Source organism: Nelumbo nucifera, chromosome 1 (assembly GCF_055504915.1).
Source record: "Nelumbo nucifera cultivar China Antique chromosome 1, China Antique-T2T, whole genome shotgun sequence".
Classification (NCBI taxonomy): domain Eukaryota; kingdom Viridiplantae; phylum Streptophyta; class Magnoliopsida; order Proteales; family Nelumbonaceae; genus Nelumbo; species Nelumbo nucifera.
This window is the reverse complement of record NC_142649.1, coordinates 168,592,040-168,613,234: the sequence shown is the minus strand read 5'-3', so window position 1 is coordinate 168,613,234 and position 21,195 is coordinate 168,592,040. Positions and strand designations below refer to the sequence as shown.

The 21,195-nt window shown below is 38.9% G+C and overlaps 1 protein-coding gene across 1 annotated transcript; it reads right to left on the bottom strand.

The window, feature by feature from the left end:
- Window positions 1–1,223: 1,223 nt before the first annotated feature.
- Window positions 1,224–9,631, bottom strand: LOC104596581 (proteasome subunit beta type-2-B). The gene is made up of 3 exons (XM_010257816.3): window positions 9,355–9,631; window positions 9,121–9,244; window positions 1,224–1,743 (listed from the first exon to the last, which is right to left on the bottom strand). The coding sequence occupies exons 1-3, from the start codon at window positions 9,510–9,512 to the stop codon at window positions 1,402–1,404; spliced, it is 624 nt and encodes a 207-aa protein (XP_010256118.1). The 5' UTR covers window positions 9,513–9,631; the 3' UTR covers window positions 1,224–1,401.
- Window positions 9,632–21,195: the final 11,564 nt, after the last annotated feature.

Below are 21,195 nucleotides of genomic sequence, written 5' to 3'. Positions count from 1 at the left end.
CTAAAGGTGTGAACCTGATTTTTGCTTTTAGGAGATCCGGCCTCATTCCCAACACCTTTGATAGGAATTGTGAGGGAGGAGAAGAACAAAATAGAAGATGAAATTTTTGCGGTTGGGAGTTGGGACTAACAATCTGGCCTATTGGAAGCGTGGACTCATCTAATTTCCTAGTTTTCTGCGTAAAAAAAAAAAAAAAAAAAAAAAGAGAAAAGAATATTAAAGACAATTACTCTTTTACCCCACACCCATGGTAACAATTGAATTCACAACAGCAAAGTTTAATCCAAATAGAATAGGCGTCAAAACAAAAGGCAATAAATACGGACCCGACCGCCACGTGAATCCATGCCCCAAAATTCTTTAGATGGGCCTTTTACTTGAAAGTTGAAACTAACATCAAGAAAACCAACCTGGGCCCTCAACAGCAAATGCAGGACGAGGATTCATCCTCGAACATGCCAGCATAAGGTTTCTCATTGCAGAGTGCTGGGCCCTCGACAGCTACAAATGCTGAAATACGAGACCTCAGTCATGGTATGGTACATACAGACAACACTGCACTAGTAGATTTTGTAAATACAGACTGTGCACTGTGCAGTCTCTCAGTGGATCGAGTATCTTCACCGAAGCTATATCAAAGTGCTCGTTTTTTCTTTAGATTCTATATATGTGGTTCATAATTAGAAGACAATACAATCAAACGGCCCATATCTTTTTGCTTACTTATCTTGTAAGGGTACAGTTGGCCAAACTCATCCCATGTAAATGTCTCTATATAATGAAGTATTAGTTAGTTGCTAGCAGCAGATCCTTTGCTTGCCCCAATCTCAAAGTGTAATAGGGCATGACAGTATGCTTTTCCATTAATTGATGAGTTGACTATTATATAATTTCTGTGGCGGTTGTGGTTGCGAAGAAAGGAACCCTTTTCACTTTAAACATTAAATGATGAAACGTGGCCCCCTTGGTGAATAAAGCATCATCTGTGTGTTGCATTGTTGAAGCCTACAATGAGTCCCAACTTATTACTGAAGAGAGAAACAGATGCACCAGCACCATGGCCGGCTTGTGTCTTGTGAGGGTGTGTAAATATGGTCTGGACTCTGGAGATGGACCCTATTAATGCATGAGAGGCAACAGGGACCCTCTTGGGTGCCCTGGACTCTAATTGCTGCCACCAGATATCTCATAAACAGAGAGAGAGAGAGATGACCCGCTGAAGATGTCAATTGTCAAAACCTCTCAAACGCTTGAATACTAGAATGTGTGTATACATGTCATCAGTTCCAACAGCAACGAAATAAAGAACGTCATTAAGTCCCATGAAAAACAAAGCAATCCCCCATGTTGAATGGAAGGAAAAAGGAAATGGAGTGGTCTCCAACCAAAACCATAAGCAGTTCAGGCAGTAGTAGGAGGAAGAGCAGCGGCATCTTTGATGGATTCACGCCAGGCGTACTCCCTTGCACCATCTTTATCAACGATTTTGATGACAAAATTTGGGGGTGCCACAACCAGCCTGGATCGAATCTCCACTATGCATTTGTCAACCAAATCAATTGCCTCTTCAACTGACATTCCGCTGTGGTAGTGTCTATCCATCATGGACAGAGAAAAATAGGATCCATAACCAAATGCTCCCTTCTCAATCTTGTGAAGGGTGGCAATATAGTCCATGTAGTACAAAGATGGGCCAGTCTCCTTGTCATAGCCAGCCAGAAGGATGTTAACAAAGTATGGGCTCTGAAAAAACACAGAAGGTAACAACATCAGACTTACAATAAAAGCAGTGTATCCCAGGCATGCACACATGCAAGTGCGCATATTTAGAAAAGGGTTTCTTTCTGAGGCAACCTTATGTGCTTTTATTAGATCATTTCAGTGTCAACTAAAACACAATTTCTTTTTTCCCATCAAGGTAAATATTTCTTTTTTCCATCAAGGTAAAAATCATTTAGCCAAGATGGGCAAATGACTCTTGGCATCTCTACTCCCTAGGCCATGTATACCCAAGTATATAACAAGAGAATGAAGCACTTCTATATATAGTTAACTGGTATTACTGATAAAAAAAAAACTGGTATCATAGAAGAAATTAAATATTAAATCCATCAAGAGAAACCTGATCCTCTAATCTTTAGCCCCTTTATCTCACCCATGCTTAATAGGAAACTAACATGTACACTTGTAATACTTATTACATCCATTCTTTTCAGAATAATAATTATTATTTTTAACAAGCCATAGGCAATAATTGAATTAATCTTATGCATCTAATAATGGGTTTTGCACAATCAACCTAGGTGTGGTACCCACCTTGGGTGCTACTAGGTGATATCCAAGATATCACATTAACTAAAGGCCATTATCCAATGCTGGCCCTGGTTATCTGGGTCTTGGGAGAGGTAAACAAGACATGAACCTAATCTTTGGCATTTTTTGGACAGAGTGTCCATTCTCAAACTCAAACCCACATTCTCATATTTGTATACTTTGTGAGCTCAATATTTTTATTTTGGTAACTATCAGATCAAGATTTTGCAATTGCACAAGCAGTTTTCCCTCCTAGATGCCACATTGACTGACTTGTTAAAATGCATAGGCAATCTTATGCACACTGTAATCTTTTTCTGGGCATTGATTTTGACAGATTCTAAAGGCTCATGTTTCACTCATCCTTATAATTACTGGCACTATATCACTTTCAAATCTTTAGAGGCTGCATAGATTGTAAATCTTGTGCATGATTTGTAATACTATAGACCATGTAAGCCTTGTACATGGGATTTCTTGTCCCTTTTCTTGACTTAATTCCATAATGTAATAACCAAATTTGTAATCAGCATAACTGAACTCTTTGTCCCATTGTTAATAAACTCTTATCTTATTTATTAAAGAAAAAAAAACTCAAATCAGTCTTAGTCCCAACTATTTGGAATTTTCTATGCAAAGGAAAACAATATGAACATGTTTTTCTTTTTGATAAATATAACAATATGAACATGTTAAATGAATGAACATCCTAGAAGTTTGGTATTTTCTAAAGTACATTTTTATAGCAAAGGAAAAGAAATTTTATTAAAATAAAAAGGAGAATTTACATTCTATTCCATGCTGAAACCCAACTCAGCCAACTGTATGGTTACAAATAAAAAGTAAAAAAAAAAAAAAAAACACACACACACACACATTATGAACATTACATAGTTACACATGTTAGATAAGTCTTTGGAATTCTTCTATTTCTCCATAAAAGAATGTTCCAAATGAAGAACAAGATAAGTCTCTAAATACAGGATGAGTGAGTGATCAATCCATAAAGAGAGACCCAATATCAGCCACAACTCTTCTAGTACCTCTAGAGTCTAGATCTTCCATAAAAGAATTCTTCTATTTTTCTCTTCATATACTCCAACAGAATGCAAAACGAATTGTACTCCAAAATATTTTTGTCTTTATACTACAAGAAAAAGATGGCCATTTAGAAAAAAAAAAAAATCTCTTTTGGAAGGACTGGATCGTGTCTAGGCCTTCTGCACAAAGCAGCAAAAAATCTCCTAATAAAATCTGAAATGCTGCAATTGATGAATAGATGACACATAATTTCATGATTACCACAAATGATGCATTAGCTTGCCAAACAAAAACCCTTGCTTTTCAGATGATCCATTATGAGAATGCTATTATGAAAAAGTAGTCACAAAACAGCTCTTGGCAGTACTGGATTTTCCTCACAAGGCCACATTACTCTAATATCAGACTATCAGAGTATTCAATCTGATTCTTGAAAAAAGTATCTTAAAATGATTTTACTGTAAGCACCAATTTGAGCATTCTTTCCACCATTTGGCAATAATGTATTGGTGGCAAACCATCTGTCTCTTTTGGCCATTTGGACAACTGTATACATTCCTCAAACTCTCTAACACGTAACAACAGACGTCAGAAAATTGGACTCCATACAACCTGCACATTCCTTACTTCAAAATGTTCCTTAGTTGTGATGTTCTTTTCTTTCACCCAATTCGATCTAGGGTATATTAACTTCCCTACAGGCTTGGAGATTTGCTGAGAACAAAAACAGCCTTTGGGCCAATGTAATTGAAGGAAGATACCTTAGGGGAAAGAACTTTTGGAGTGTCAAAGAACCAATAAATTGCTCATGAGGTTTTAGAAGCTTACTTGCTTGGAGGGACATTTTAAAAGAGAGATCTTGCTGGAGCATAGCTAAGGGTAGCAACATTGACATCTGGGAGGATCCGTGGCTACGGGATCCCTTTCTTCAAACCAATGGGCCCAAAACCAAATAATGCAAGCATCCAATGGGTCAGTGACCTATTTGACCAACAAAACTTTGGATGGGATAGAGCAAAGGTCCAAGCTAATTTTGATGCCCCCATAGCTGACTATCAGATTGCCTATAAAAGGACTGTAACCCAAAACAGTGAGGAGTATAGCTTGGGTTTAGATGCAAACCATTGGAAGAGGACCTGGAATTTAAAACCCCCCCTAGGATAAAGCACTTCTAGATAGAAACTACAGCTGGACTCCTCCAAACTCAGTCACTGATTTTGTTATCCAGTGGGCTAATCCAAAGATGGGGGAAGAGGAAACTCTTTTTGAAAGCAGTAATTCATGTGGTGATGTGGGGGATACGGGAAGAAAGGAATAGAAGAATCTTTGAAGACAGTGATTACTTGCTGCAGTTTGATGGCAGCTTTAGAAGGTAGCTGCAGCTTCCATCAGTTGCTGGAATAGGAGGTACTGTGAGAAACTCTACAGGAGATATATTGTGGGCCTTTAGTGGCCCAATCCAAGCTGCAGATGCCTCTGAAGCTTAAGTCCAATCTCTTCTAGAAGGTTTAAGAATTGCTAAGAACAATCATTTCAGTCCTTTAGCAGTTACTAATCAAGTGGCAAAAGATTCAGATGAGGGTTCTTGGAAGCTAGCTCACCTCCTTGCAGAAATTCACAAGCTGTCTTCTTTGCTGAATTGCACCTTTAGATGGATTCCCCGGGAGATCAATAGAACTGCAGATGCCTTAGCAAAGCAAGGGTTGGGAAGGGATTTCTTGTAGAATGATATCTCTTTACCATCTTTAGTTTGATACAGGCTTTTCTTTTTGTGTTTTTTGGCCTGTTTGTACATCCCTTCCCCCCACTTTTTGAATATAAGTTATCTTCTTTTCAAAAAAAAAAAAAGCACTTCATTTGGAAATGTTGTTTAAATAGTGTGGCAGTTAAAGCTGAACTAGTTCACCAAGGAATTGGTAACTCAGACCTCTGCCCATTGTGTGAAGGCTCAAAGGAGAGCATTGTCCATGCCCTTCTGGAATGTGATCATGCTCGAGCTGTTTGGTTTGGAAGCAGACTTGGCTTATCCCTCAGGGAGTTTAACTCCTATCCATCCTTTGCTGATGGGTGGAAATGGTGGCTGAAACAAGCTTGGGAAGCATGTTCTGATAAAGATTTTATTGTTGAATTCTCTGCTATTCTTCTCTGGAGTATTTGGAAAGCTAGGAATGAGTTTATATTTAACTGTTCTCAGCCCAACCCAATATTTACTCTTATATCTGCTAACAGGTTGATGAAGGAAGTGATGGCAGCTTCCTCTCCAGAATCAACAGATTAATTGCTCCCCAGTAGCTCAGCTCAAGCAACATCAGAGCCGGATCTGTTAATAGTCCATGCTGACGGCAGTTTCTTGAGTCAAGGTTCAAGTGGATTTGGTTTTCTGATAAAAAACAGTGCTGGCTTGTTTATTTTTGGTAAATGTGGTCCTTGTAAATCAGTTTCAGCTGAGTATGCAGAATACTATGCCATTAGAGAATGTTGCTTGTGTTAAGAAGATGGGTCTGAGGAACCTGGAATTTTTTTTGTCACTCCCTGAATTTGATTAAAACACTCAAAAGAAGTCTTTTAACTGCACCCCTGCTGTGTGGCCTTTGCTGAATCATACTTTCAACTGTTTAAATGATGGAATTGTGTTCAGGCACTTCAAGTGAGATTTTAATGGCTCTGCTCATTTTCTGTCTAGGCCTGTAAACGGAGCGAATTTGAATCGAATCAGGCCATGTTCAAATTCGATTTCAATTGCAAAATAAGTTGTTCGAATTCGATTTGAAATCCGTCGGATATTCAGAAATCCCAACTGAATTCGATTTCGATTAAAATGTGGAATATTCGATTATAACTGATTTTGCAGAGAAAACTGTAAATCTAAAAACCAAATTAAAGAGGAGAAACAACCATTGCATGTGAACAACGCAAAAAAAAAAAAACACAAAAAATAAAATCATCACTTGTTAACAATGCAAAAAAGAAAGCCTCAAAAATCTAAAACAAGAAAGAAAATAAACAAAAAAAAAAACTCATAATTCAGAAGAAAGAAGAAACGAGAGAGAGAGAGAGAGAGAGAGAGAGAGAGAGAGGGAGAGAGAGAGAGAACAAAGGAAGAGTAAGAAGTCTTGGATAATGGCCCCAATCGACAGAAGTTGAAGTTTAATCTTCAGAAGCCCTTTCGTCTTCGATAGAAGCTGGTTCTCCTTACTTTCTCTCTAAACTTTTCATCCTGAGCGCCAAAATGAAAGGTGTTGCAGAAACTAAAATACGGGAGAAGGAGCTACACTTTTCATCCTTAGTGTGAGAATGAAAAGTGTTGCAGAAATTAAAGAAACTAAAATACAGAAGGAGAGACGGAGAGGGAGGAGAAAGAGGGGGCAAGAGATATACAAAAGAAGGCTTTTGGTATCTCGTTAAACGAAAAAGTTGAAAGGCTCGTCAATTAAAGTGGTTTTGTTTGTCTTTTATAATAAGTAGATACAGGTGACGCTTTGGGTCGTGTGTAAAGGGTGTACTACAAGTTAGTCAAATTAGAATATAATATATTTATATATTATAATATCTATTATCAAATTCGAATATTTATCGAATTGAATCAGTATGTATTCGAATTCGATCCGATTAAATAATCGGTACAAAAATTATATTCGAATTTGACCGTTTATTCCATCTGAATCATTCGAATTTCCGGATACCATTTACAGGCCTATTGCTGGCTTCTAGAGGCAAGTTAGATTATACTGGATCTTGGTGGAGCCTGCCGGACTGGTTAGAGCTTCTTTAGCAGCTGAATCTCAAGACCCCATCTGGGATGGTAGTTTAGGTTAGTAGTGCTTCTGTTCTGTAGTTCCTTGTGTTTAGGTGTTGGTAGTTTAGGTTAGTGGTGTTTAGTTCCCCTCTGTTTCTGTTTCTTTGTTTAATGAATGTCTTGCTTAACAAAAAAAAAAAAAAAAAACTTCCCTACCCACAATATTCATCTTTCTAAAATCCCACTCTATACCCCTCCCCCACACATTTGCAATTATTCTCCTCCATAGAACCTATCTCTACCCCAAATCTCCACAACCACTTACTCAATAATGTTTTACTCATCACTCTTACTCTCCCTATGCATAATGCACCTGTTTTTTAGGATGATATAGCTGATCCCATTTTACTAAGTGATGTTTTTTATATATCCCCCTGCCATTGGCTGGTTTGGAGAAAAGATTGTTGTACATCAGATGGCCCTTTTTTTCTCAAATTCATGTACCCCTCCCCCCAAACAATTGTACGGTAAAGAAGGGAATGGAATCTAAATTTTTAGTTGTCATGTCTAGGCATCACTACAAGTATCATAATAGGGGTGGGAGGATTTTAGTTGATTCATCCAAGTACATGTGGATCTCTTGTATACCTATAGAACAATTAAAGTGATCCCTGGTTCGAGGCATACACACATCTCTTGCATAATTAGAGAACTAAGCAGGTCATTCTCTAACTATAGTTCTCTTTCTCTTCTTTATTGCTACTGCTATATGCTTAAGCATTTATCTTAGAAGAGTAGAGATTTCCTCATTGTTTTAAACTGTATGACACTATGACCTTCCCAAGCCTCTAACCAGTCCTTCCAAGTTGCTCAGTCAACCTGCGAGCACTGCTTCAGCTGACCTTTTACCCACTTATAAATTCTATATAATCCCTTGTTTTCTTAATTTTTATAACTCTTCTACATTCTGTCTATCCCCGTTTGTCAGGAATATTGAAGCTAAGTGACAAAACAAGCAAACAAGCTATGTGCTTTGTGCCCTAATTCCGGCTTGCTTCTATTACAGTCACCTCAATTAACTTCTGTTGGGTGGGTTCTGCATCAGGATTCAGGATGCTCTAAATTCATCTTTGCATGAACAGTTAATTCTCCATATTTCAATGGTAGATTGCCATCCATCTAATTCCTACGCATCAAAACTTTATCAATTCTTTATTTTTTCTCTTTTAATCGGTAAATGCTGAAAATCCTTACTTCTCGATAGTCCATTAACATTCCATTCTTCCTTCACGTGCATGGGGATGTGCACACACAAAGAGACTATTAGATTTCACGTTAATATGAAAATCAAATAACTGCTTATCTTCTTCATACGCATCATGCACTAGAGTTACTGTTATCATCATTTATATTTTCCAATATAAACGTGTAATATAGCAAATAAAATAGCAAAAGAACATAACAGTAATGTGCCAAGCCATTCAATTCCTCTAGCTGTTTTATGTCTAGTAGGTCACCGCTCTCTCAGTATGCCAATACATAACATTTCACTGTAGTACATAACCTTATCATTTATAAACTGAAACTCCAGAGGGGATGTTCTTTGAAGCATAATTAGTATTGACAAAAAAAAAAAAAACTAAACACAAACTGCAACAAGGCAACAGGGTAACATGAACAGTCAAAGTTAAAAATGAAGCTACGAAGCACCAAATAGAGAAGCCCTCAAGTTGAAAATGAAAAGACATCTTAATCAGCAATTGGAAGACCAAAGTGCTTAAAAAAATGAAGCAAACATTGACACGAAAGTCACCACTTCCTACAAAACTAAACCTAAAACTGTAACCCCAGAAATTCAACTTTACTTAAAGCTGAAAACCTAGACATTTTCCAACATCAGACTAGAACAACTACATACAATAAAAAAAAAAGAGCTATAATAAAGTCCAAAGCCCTAGAATTTCAAAATTTATAACAGACCCTAAATTAGGAAAATAACAAGAAATCGAAATCATGAGAAAAGATGGAACCTTTCTCAACGCAGTGGCGAGTTCGCCCCGAGTGAAATTCGCAGCAGCTGCGGTTGTCAACGGGATCCCGTTACGGAATTGATACAATGCCACGTTCTTCTGTATATACTCCGTAAATTGAACTCTGCATTATTTTAATGAACAAAAACAATATTCAGAAACAAAACAAAATCTACTGTAAATTCTTCTCAATCCAGTGGAAACAGCGGGAACTCCAGAGAGAGAGAGAGAGACCTGTCACCGCTTTCACCGCTAGCGCCCAGAAGCTTGTGGGAGTCAAGGATCATAATCTTGTCTTCGTTCGATTTATGAACCAAAATGCTGTGTACCGCGGAAGTATCGGCCACCACCAGAGCGAAACCGTTACCAACCAGTCCGAAAACACACTCCATCTCTTTGATCCGTTTTGCTTTCTTCTTCCCCCTCGTCTCTCTGCGTTGTGTGTGTGCGCGCTCTCCTATGACGAAAAAAATAGCGTACTCTGTGGCGACTTGAGGAGCACGAAAAAGAAAGCGAGGACTGCAAAGGAAAAACAGGCAGACCCGTTGAAATTATGCTAATTGTTAAGGATATTTTAGTCATTTCAGATTAGGGATAGGAACATGGGCTTGGCCTAGAATAGACAAGATGGGCTAGATATTATTTGCATGACTTTGATCCTATTTTCAAGGCCCACCAAAAAGATGGGCTAATGTTTTGCCCAACCCAAGGCCTCATTTTTTACATATGGAGTTCTCTACCCACTTCAGTTATTCTTTTCTTCTTCTTTCTCCTTCCACAGACATGTTAGACACGTTTTTCGCCCATCAAGTCTATTATTGGTTGATGACAACTTTTCCCTTTTTTAACCATAATTTATTTATCAAATTGCATATATTTTGACCATGTAGACCGATGATATGGTCGATCTAGACCGTGCATCAAATAGGGGAACCCCTTGATTTGATTCATATATTCCACATCAACTCTATAACCACCATCCTATCCTAGCCAGTGTTTTATAACTGTTGTTGACCCGGTTGGTTAGACCGGTAATTTGGTTATAATCCCGATTTAGATCAACCTCTAACTTGCTATGGTACAAAAATGTATTGACTCTGTCATGAGCCAGATGATTGAACCGGTGACTTGTATGATCTGTTTAGTGGGTTACTATTCAACCTTCTGGCTCGGTTTTAAAACATAATATAACTAAGGGTAAATTATTGAAACCTCCACTGAAGTTTCTGACCATTGCTAAAAACCTTTCCGAAGTTTTGTTTTTTTTTTAACTCCAAGGGCTACACAACGGAGAGTAGCTCATCCCTCAATCCAGATGCAGGTGGGGTTCAATCCCAAGTCTTTGCTACAATCAGCAGGAGACTTTATCAACCAGCTGATTGGCACCTTGCCTCCCCTGAAGTTTAGTAATTGCAATCATCTCCCTTAAATTATTTAACAATTGCAATTAGACCCCCTTTGTTAGAATCATCTAACGTATGAAAATCCTTAAAATACCGATGTAGATATTATTGAGTCTGGTTTCTACAGAAAGAAAAAAAAAACAATACAAACTTCATGAATAAAAAAAAAGGGTCTAAATTGCAGCTTTACCTATGAAAAAAAAGAAATTGCAGCTTTACCTTTGAGTGATTGATATTAAGGTTTGGCTTGGAAGGGGTATAAATACAAATATGAGTGCAAAACCTTGTATTTGACATTACTTTGTATGTATTTGTACTATACATATTTGTATTTGTACTCCTTCCAAACTGAGCCTAAAGCTGTGTTTGGTTGCAGTGCAATTTTTTTTGCACTAGTACAAATGCATGGGAGTACAAATGAAAAAAAATACATATTCTTGTTTAATTTTGTTTTGGGGTTTTTCCTTATTCTGCTTAATGTCTTAATTTACTTCATTTGCACTACAATCAAACAAAATAAGTTAAAATTTAAAGAAAAAATAAGTTGGAAATTACATTCAAATCATTTGCACTGTTATAGTTTTGCATCAGTGCAAATTTATTTGCATTGCAACCAAACACAACCTAATTGAGAATTTGGAAAATAAATCAATTTCAGAAAAGAGATTGGAAGGGTTTTATTGATAGGAAGAAAAAAAATTGGAAAATAAACATTTAGAATTCTAACATAGTGGATTTGCTAGCAACCATGTTAGAAATTTCAGGGGAGGTGATTGCAATTATCAAACTTTAGGGGAGGTTTCAGCAATGGTCAGAAACTTTAGGGGAAATTTCAGCAATTTACCTTATAACTAAATAATAAAATATTCATTCTGACTTTAGGCTTCAGCCATTAAGAAAAAACCCACAACCTTGTCAGTTCAGCTTCAGCCACTTCAGCTATCAACTAACAGCCGGCCTTTAAGCCTAAAAATATATGAGGTCTTCAATTTCTTTACCCAAAAAAAGGGTCAAATACAAAAACCTCCATTGAGTTTTCTGACAATCATAAAATCCTCTCTTATGTTTTCATTTTAACAAAAATCTCCCCTATACTTTTTAAAAAATATGCAACTACCTCCATTCCTAGATAGAAAAGCCAATCTAATGTGTTTGTTTTTTTAAATGCCTATTTTGCCCTTATGTCAATCTATTTAAATACTCTCCAAAATACTGTTCATTTTCTCCCCGAGAACTAAGAACCAAAGCCATCGTCTCTCTCTCTCTCTCTCTCTCTCTCTCTCGGATGCATTATATGGACCCTTCAGTCCACCTACATGCAACCTCCAATAACAATTCCCCACGTCATCTTAAAATGTGATTGAAACTTATAGAAAAATACATTTTTTTCTTGTCATCTTCTTCCCCTAAGGCTGCGTTTGGTAGAGGTGTAAAATCGAACCAGGGTAAACTTTGCACCTCGGTTCGATTTTGCATACATTTGGTAAACATGTAATTTTACACTAATTTTTGGTGTAAAATTACATTTTATCTTTTAATTACATCGATAATCAATGTAATAAATACATCGAAATTATCTTTTAATTACATTTTCGATGCATTTATTACACAGCTCGCATTCTCTCTCTCTTCTCCTTCTTTCTTCTTCTTCTTCTTCTTCTTCTCTCTTTCTCTCTCTCTCTCTCTTCTCCTTCTCTCTTCCTCCGACAAGAACAAAGAGGCTGGAAGCTTTCTCTCTTGTATTAATCAATGGAGAGGACAGCCAATATATATACAATTACATCAAGACAAAAATTAGCAAGACTAAAATTAGCAACATCCTAATCAATGGAGGAGCAAATATTCTAACTTCCTAAAACTCTATAAGAACAATATCTTTCTAAATATGTACAGTATCTCTATTACTCCCCCTCAAGTTGGAGCATGTAGGTCATGTATGCCCAACTTGCGAAGAAGAAAATCGAACTGACGTTAGCCAAGTGCCTTTGTCAAAATGTCTGCCAACTGATTGTAAGTTCACACATGAACAGTTTCAATAGTTTGGGCTTGCACGGCATCACGAACAAAGTGACAATCAACCTCTATATGTTTGGTGCGTTCATGAAACACCGGATTAGCTGCAATATAAATAGTGGCACGACTATCATAATGCAATCACATAGGTCTGGGATGTTCCACGCCAAGGTCACGTAGGACACTCTTCAACCACTTCAGTTCACACATCGCGGTAGCCAGGGACCTGTACTCTGCTTTTGCATATGAATGTGAGACGGTATGTTGCTTTTTGGTTTTCCAAGAAACAGGAGACCGTCCAAGCATCACAAAGTTCTTGTCGTGTCAAAGGACAACTAGCCCAATCGGAGTCACAATAAGCATATAGTCGGAGATCGCTGTTGGCGCTCAAGATGATTACTTGTCCTAGATTCCCTTTGAGGTGTCGGACCACCCGTAGAGCTCCATCCCAATGTTCTTGTCGTGGTTGTTGCATAAATTGAACCAATATGTGCATAGAATAGCAAAGCTCAAGTCGTGTTATAGTAAGATAGATCAATCTTCCTACTAGACGTCGATATTTTTTTGGGTCATCAAGCAACTTCCCGTCGGCTAGTGCGAGCCGATGATTTTGTTCCATGGGCAGATGAGCCGGTTTAGCTCCCAACAATCCTGTTTCAGAAATAATATCTAGTGCATACTTTCGTTGATAAAGATAGATGCCCTCATCTCCTCTGGCGACTTCAATGCCAAGAAAATACTTCAACAACCCAAGATCCTTCATGTGAAAGCACCGACTCAGATACTGCTTGAATTGATGTATCATCTCCCCATTGTTTCCTCCCACAACAAGATCATCCACATATACCAAAACACAGAGTGTAGCTCATTCCTTATGGTAAGTGAATAAAGAATAATCTGAGTGTGATTGAGTAAATCCATACATCTTCAAGGCCATGCCCAATTTGGCAAACCAGTTTCTAGGTGCCTGTCATAATCCGTACAAAGATTTTTGCAAGTGACATACCTTTCCTGGATGTGTAGATGAAAAACCAGGCGGCAATCGCATGTACACCTCTTCTGCCAGGTCACCATGGAAAAAGGCATTATGCACATCCATCTAATGAAGCTCCCACTTTCGTGCTGCCGCTACAGCCAAAAATAGCCGAACAATCACCATCTTTGCTACTGGAGCAAAAGTCTCATTACAATCTATCACAACCTTCTGATTATTCCCTAAAATCACTAATCTAGCCTTGTGTCTTTCGATCGTTCCATCTGAGTTATACTTGGTCTTGTACACCCATTTGCACCCGATCGCTTGCTTCCCGGGAGGCAATGTTTCAAGGGTCCAGGTGCCATTACGCTCAAGAGCTTTAATATCCTCCTTCATGGCTTGTCTCCAATGTGGCTCACGAATCGCTTCTGAAAAATATGTGGGATCTTTCCCTATAGTTATAGCTGCTAAGAACTGTCTATGTCTCAAGGAAAAATTAGTACAAGTCACGTAGCATGCAATAGGATAAGACACACCTGAGGAGTGACATGATGTGGCATGATCAGCGAGGGGGTCGTTGATGTGTTGCGCTGTGTGGCATACATAGTCCTTTAGCTTCTCAGGAGGACGCCTTTCGCTACATCCTCGACCAAGGTTTTCACCTTCACTGTTCATTTCCAAGTTCACGTCGTCCCCTCTCTGTTCATTAAGAACCTCACTACTCCCCCCTTGCTTTCGAAGTCAAATCTTCTTCAGGAGTTGGTTCACCATTCGAAGTATCTGCACTATCCAACTCATGAAAATGTACATCATCGTTACAGACAGGTGGCTGCTCGATCACACCGGTGTTAAGAGATTCAAAGACAACAACCTTATAAAGAAAAATATGTTCAAAGAATACAACATCACGAGATACAAAGAACTCATTTGTATCCAAGTCATAGAGTCTCCATCATTTCTTACCGAAAGGGTACCCAACAAAAACGCATCTTCGACTTCGAGAACCAAACTTATCTTTGTCACGCCCTTGATAATGAGCATGACATAAACACCCAAAAACATAAATATGTTTGTAAGTTAGTTCCTTCCCAAACAACAATTCATATGGATTCTTTCCATCAAGCAGAGGACTTGGAGTACGGTTAATCATATATCCTGCAGTCAACACACATTCACCCCAAAAACTTACAGGTAAATTTGCCTGAAAACGCAGAGCACACGCAATATTCAGAATATGGCGATGCTTGCGTTCCACCCTACCATTTTGTTGAGGTGTCCCAACACATGATGTTTGGTGAATGATGCCATGAGTATCACAATAATTGCTCAAGGCTACGAATTCTGACCCATTATCACTCCTTATCACCCGAACCTTACTGTCAAATTGGGTAATTACCATGGCACAAAATTTCACAATGTTAGCATTAACTTCACTCTTTTCTGCCATCAAATAAATCCACACTGCCCGTGAATAATCATCAACAACAGTAAAAAAATATATAGCACCACATGAAGCAGGAGTATGATATGGTCTCCAAACATCGCAATGAATCAAGGCAAAAGGTGCAGAAGTTTTACTAATGCTTAAAGGAAACACATCACGGGTTTGTTTAGCTCTTAAACAAACATCACATAATTCACTATGTGTTTCTTGACTAGCAATTTTATTTTTAGTAGTAGGAAGTAAACTAACAACTCGTTTTGAGGGGTGTCCCATTCGCTTGTACCACAACTCATATGAGTCCACCTTCGCCAATCTGCATGCACTAGTCCTTGCCACACAGTGCCAAAGATAGACCCCATCACGCTTCTCACCCACACCAATCACTGACTTCGAAGTGGGGTCCTGCATTACACACATTTTGTCAGAAAACGTGACTATACATTTTAATTCATCGATAAATTGAGACACAGATATCAAATTGCAATTCAAGTTGGGAACATATAAAACATGTTTTAAGATCAATCCTTTCCCAAGCTGCACTTCTCCTTCTTGCAACGCCATCATATTCTTTCCGTCAAGGAGTCCAACAGCACAAGGAGGGATTTCACGCACATTCGTCAATAACTCTAAATTCCCAATCATATTGTGAGAACATCCTGAATCTATCAACCACATTTTCTTACTCGTCAATTTCTCTGAAGTGGATTCCTTGTGTGAATTGATCACCGCCATTAGCGTTGCCCACTATTCATCATTAAGCCTGGGAAAGCCAGCTTTATCGCTAGTCCTGACAGCAGCAGTAGTGGTGCTGGCGCTGCAGCTTCTTGGTGTCTGGAGCATTGGCAACCGCTGTACCAGACCCTCCTCGACCCCTTCCTGTTCCTGTGCCTCGACCTTCTCGTCCCCCACAACCACCAGAACGACCTCCTTTGCCCGCAAACCACCAATCTGGGTAGCCCACAAGTTGAAAGCATTTGAGCACCTCATGTCTAGTTTTTCCATAGTGAGAGCACATCTTCTCATCCTTGTTCGGTGCTTTGGCTCTATTTCCAGTTTGCACAGCAAATCCCACAGCCTCTGCTCGTGCTTCACGTGCTCGAGCCACCATTTTGTGCCGTTCTTCTTGCACAATTATTGCATGTATTCGGTTCAATGAAGGTAAGGGATCTGTACTCAGAATATTTGATCTAACAGTGCCATAAACTGCATTGTCAAGACCCATGAGGAATTGATGAATTTTCTCCTTTTCCCGCTCCAACACCAGCTCGGTCGCCGCTCCACACTTGCATCCACTACACGTACATTGTGGGTTCTTCACATACCCAGCCAACTCCTCCCACATGGTCTTCATCTTCCCATAATATGCGGATACGGTCATGCCCTCTTGTTTGCAATTGGCCAAGTCACTCTTTTATTGGTGAATCCGCAGATCATTCCCAATGGCAAACCGTTCCCGAAGATCCTCCCAAAGTTCCTTTGTTGTCTCCATATAGGAAACTGTAGATCGTAGCCCTGGTTCTATGGTATTGAATATCCATGCTACCAACATGGAATTCACACTATACCAATCTTCTAATTCGTTGGGATCGTCACCAGGTTTCGTAACAGTTCCTTCAAGAAAAGCCAGTTTCTTCTTCGCCCGGAACGCATTCTTTATGGCTTTGGCCCATTCGTCATAATTATCTCCTTTCAAGACGATCGGAGTCACGACCAAGCCGGGGTTGTCATGCGAACTGAGATAATAAGGGGATTTTGGATCAAGGGTTGGTAGTTTCGCACCATGGCCAGCCACTCCTTCTCCTTTGTTTTTGTACAGTAGTTTACAGTATCTCTATTACTTTTAATTACATTTTGGATGCATTTATTAAATCGCTCGCGCTCTCTCTCTCTCTCTTCTCCTTCTTTCTTCTTCTTCTTCTTCTTCTTCCTCACCTTCTCTCTCCCTTCCTCCAACGAGAACAGAGAGGCAGGAAGCTTTCGCGCTCTCTCTCTCTCTCTTCTCCTTCTCTCTTCCTCCGACGAGAACAAAGAGGCTGGAAGCTTTCTCTCTCTCTATCTCTTCTCCTTGTCTATTCCTCCGACGAGAAAGAGGTTGGAAGATTTCGCACTCTCACTCTCTCTCTTCTCCTTCTCTCTTCCTCCGACGAGAACAAAGAGGTTGGAAGCTTTCGCACTCACTCTCTCTCTCTCTTCTCATTCTCTCTTCCTCCGACGAGAACAGAGAGGCAGCGATCTCTCTCTCTCTCTCCTCCTCTCTTCCTCCGACGAGAACAAAGAGGCGGCAATCTCTGGAAGCTTTCTCTTGCTCTCTCTCTCTCTCCTCCTTCTCTCTTCCTCCGACGAGAACAGAGAACGAGAACATGACCTGCGACCAGAACGAGAACAGAGAGGCGATTGTAACACCCAGAAGGGACTGCAACACCCGACGAGAACGAGAACAGAGAGGTGCTCACATACCGGAGCCTCTCCTGTTGAAACACCCAGTCACCAATTTATGGGTCTGATACGCCGCTCACCGCTGCTCGCAGTGCTCTGTTTCTTGGCCGACCAGTAAGGACTGCAATCTCTTGGTTGCAGTGGACTTTTACCTCGGTTTCCTTGTGTTCATCGTAGTTTCGTTCATAGCACCATCCACAAGCATTGTTTCCGCTCCCCCTCTCTCTTTTCCCCTCTCCATCTTCTTCTTCTTCTCTCTCATTTTCTGTTCAGCAGCTTGTTGGCTTCTCTATTCTCTCCCCCTTCCTTCTTCTTCTTCTTCGTTGTCATCCTCGTACATTCTAACCGTTACACCCGATGAGTGCAAAAGATAACCGGTGGTCTTCCAAACAAACATCAGTGTAAAACTTTTACATGACCGGTTCATCTTTTACACTTATCTGATGGGCCGTTTTTCAAATACATCGGTGTAATTTTGTATTTACACCTCTACCAAATGCAGCCTAAAGTGCAAACGGTGGAACAGAGGTTCAAACAAGCACCAAGCAAGATTTTCCATCTCTCAAACATTTGGTTCTCTAAATTTTATCGGTTTTAGCATTTGGATGCAAATGATGACTAAGGAAAAGCGTTAAGAGAAGAAGAGATCTCCAATCCTGGGTTCCACATATGTACTCCATTGGTCCTGGGTTCCACAAGAAACCCATCATTGGATATCCTTCAACGTTGAAGAAGAGGAAGAGATTTTTGCAACCAAAGCTTGAAGGATTGGCTAAGCAATAGATTGATTTAACCATTTAGAACTCAATTTCTAAGTCATTTTCTTTACTACACAGGGATTAGGAAGATGATTTCCTCATGCACGTTTTTGAAAATCCACCTTCCGATTCTTCTTCCTTCTACTTCTCTTTCCATCGTTTATGGTTTCAGACATCCCTGCTCCCAGTTCCTTCCTTGCTGGTATAGTTCCAATTTTTTACTGTTTCTCTTTTGACTCTGACCTTTTTCATGAGAGGCTTGAGCAATTAGATTGGGAGGAGCCACACGCTCTCCTTTTTTTTCGTGAAGAGGAGGAATCACACACTCTCATGCCATTAGACTGGAATATATATTTAACTCCAACGGGCAATGGCCTTCTTTGTACTGATCTTTTTCCGCCCTTTTCTTCTATTGCGACCTGTAGAGTGAAGACGGTCCTGCTTCTCACTCTGTTCAATCGTTGGAGTGGAGACAGAGCAAGGTAGACGTGAGGCTGACTAGTTGGTAGCCATCCTATGGAGAGCTTGCAGTTTGGCGGTGAGGCCCCCACCGGTCAACCCATGGTGACTCTAATTCTTAAGAGAATGAACAATGTTTTGGAGGATATTTTAATAAATCTACATTTAAATAACTGTAAAATAGGCATTTTGGAAGAAACAAATACATTAGTTGTATATTTTCTTAAAAGCATAGAGGAGGTTTTTGTTAAAGTTAAAATGCAAGAAATATTTTTATGATTGTCAAAACTTTTAACCTTATATCTGGAAAAGATATGATATCTGAAAAACCTTTAACCAATAAACTGGAATGATAAACATAATAACGAATCAGATGTTATTTATCAAAATTCATGGGTGGGTTTTGATTGGTCAAAACTCTTCACATACCATATCTTGAATCCCACCTACAAAACCGGCTCTGCATCTTCCCGCAGTTTTAGAAGGGTTGTGGCAAAAAATAAGCCATCAATCCTGAATCCTGATATGCCCCATTCAAGAATCGAGAAACATAAGTCATAAAAGTAAATTAAGATGGCAAGAAAAGTGTTTGCAGTGTTGTTCATTTGCATTGTTGTTTTTGCCGCAATGCACCTTTCAGAGGCGGATGAGGCCAATTTTAACTACAAAGATTGCTTCGACAAGTGCAAAACTGATTGCACCGCAGCAGGGACGGATGGCAGCGATTGTGAAATGAAGTGCGACGACTCTTGCAGTGGGCAGGAGCAATCTGGTAAGCCATTTGCCCATGTGTAGAGACTCAGAGTGTGTATTCCTCTTTTTATTTTCGTTTTGATTCACATTGTGCCCATCAAAGCTTGTGGATTCTGGAGGGAGAGTGATTAGGGCGCATTTCATTTTTCTGTAAACCAATCATTAAGTTAAGGATATCTTTACGGTTAGGGTGACTTTGGTTCATGGGAACAGGAGTGTGCAATCGGAATTGGAATTGTCCAATCATTTGGTTGGATGGAATAATAATCTCGTTCTTATTCTTGATGGAATGACATTTCCCATTTGAGAGAATGATCATTTCTTCCCCTCCCTTAGGAATGTGAATTATGAACCAAATAGATTCTTAATGGAATGATAAAAAGAAAACACAGTTTTTTTCCCTTTTTTGTCATTTCAAAGACATGACCTCTTTTATAAATAAAAAAATGTGTACCTTACCCACAAGACATTCCAGCCCCACATCTGGAACATCTCTCATACCCATATGTTGTTTCCCGTGCATAGTAGAAATGGGTTGTAAATTGTAATGTCTTATGGGTAGAGTGCCCAATCCATGGGATCTCTTCTCACAAAAATTGTCGCAACTTGATCTATATCGCACATCTCACCATTAGGGGTGTCAATGGTATTCGAAAATCTGATTTCGAATTTGATATTCGGCATAATCGAATATCTAATCGGTCAAATTCGGATATCCATTTCCTGCCGAATAGTTAATCAGATTCGAATTCAGATGTGACCTATTTCGATTCGATAAATATTCACATTCGACCGATTATTTAATTCTTATATATAATGTATAAAATATTTTATATAATTTATATATATAATTCAATCCATTTACGCCCCTATTCATCATAAGATTGGGACCCACCATATATAGATGTATAACACAAATTATGTTGAAACATTTTTTTTGTTGGAGATCTGGCCTCCGTCCCTTATTTTCTTTTTCTTGTTAACCTTTGGATGTGTTAAATGTGTGCAGACAGGGTGGAAGAAGGGAAATTGGTATAAGCAACAATGAAGTGAAGAGTCAGAATTGAAGGATAGATGTAGCTTAACAAATAAAAGTTGGAATAAATACAAGAATGGAAGTGTTGTATTATGTCGTTTCCATTCATTTTTTTCTTCGGGCGAAGTTAGTATTATAAATTGTAACAGTTGAAATAATAATATTGTTTTGTTAATCTTCCGTGCAACAAATTTTATAACAAACTCAAATTTCAAAATCCTCTACATCGTGGAATTAAAGATATCATTGGTAGTTTCCAATTATGAATTATGTTCTTTTATATAGTCGGGCCCGGGCTGGGCTTTAAATGATTATCCCAAATTTTGTCGTCAAAATCGTTAATAAAGGTGGTGAAAGGGAGTATATGTTTGGCATGAATCTATCAAAGATACGGGTGCTCTTCCTCTTATTGTTTGAAATGTTTTTGGTCAATGTTGAGAGAATTGGACTGAGCATAGAATCAGAAAAGGGAGAGGTTTACGGGTTGTAAGTTCAACTAAGGTCAAATCAAAGGCCGAATCGTGACAATGTGGCATATATGCATATATACTATGGGTCATATGTATATTATATATTTTACAAATTATATTAAATTTGAATGTGGCGGATAGATGATATGTTTCTTAAGTAAATAACAAGGACTCAAAACCTCTTAACCTGTATTTTCTTTAAAATATGTACATAACAAAGCAATTTATACATAGTTGCAAATCGGGAATTCTCTAACAAGAGACAAAAAAATGTCCAAAATACCCATACACTTTTGATCAAAAATGTTTTTTTTTTCTAATTTTTCT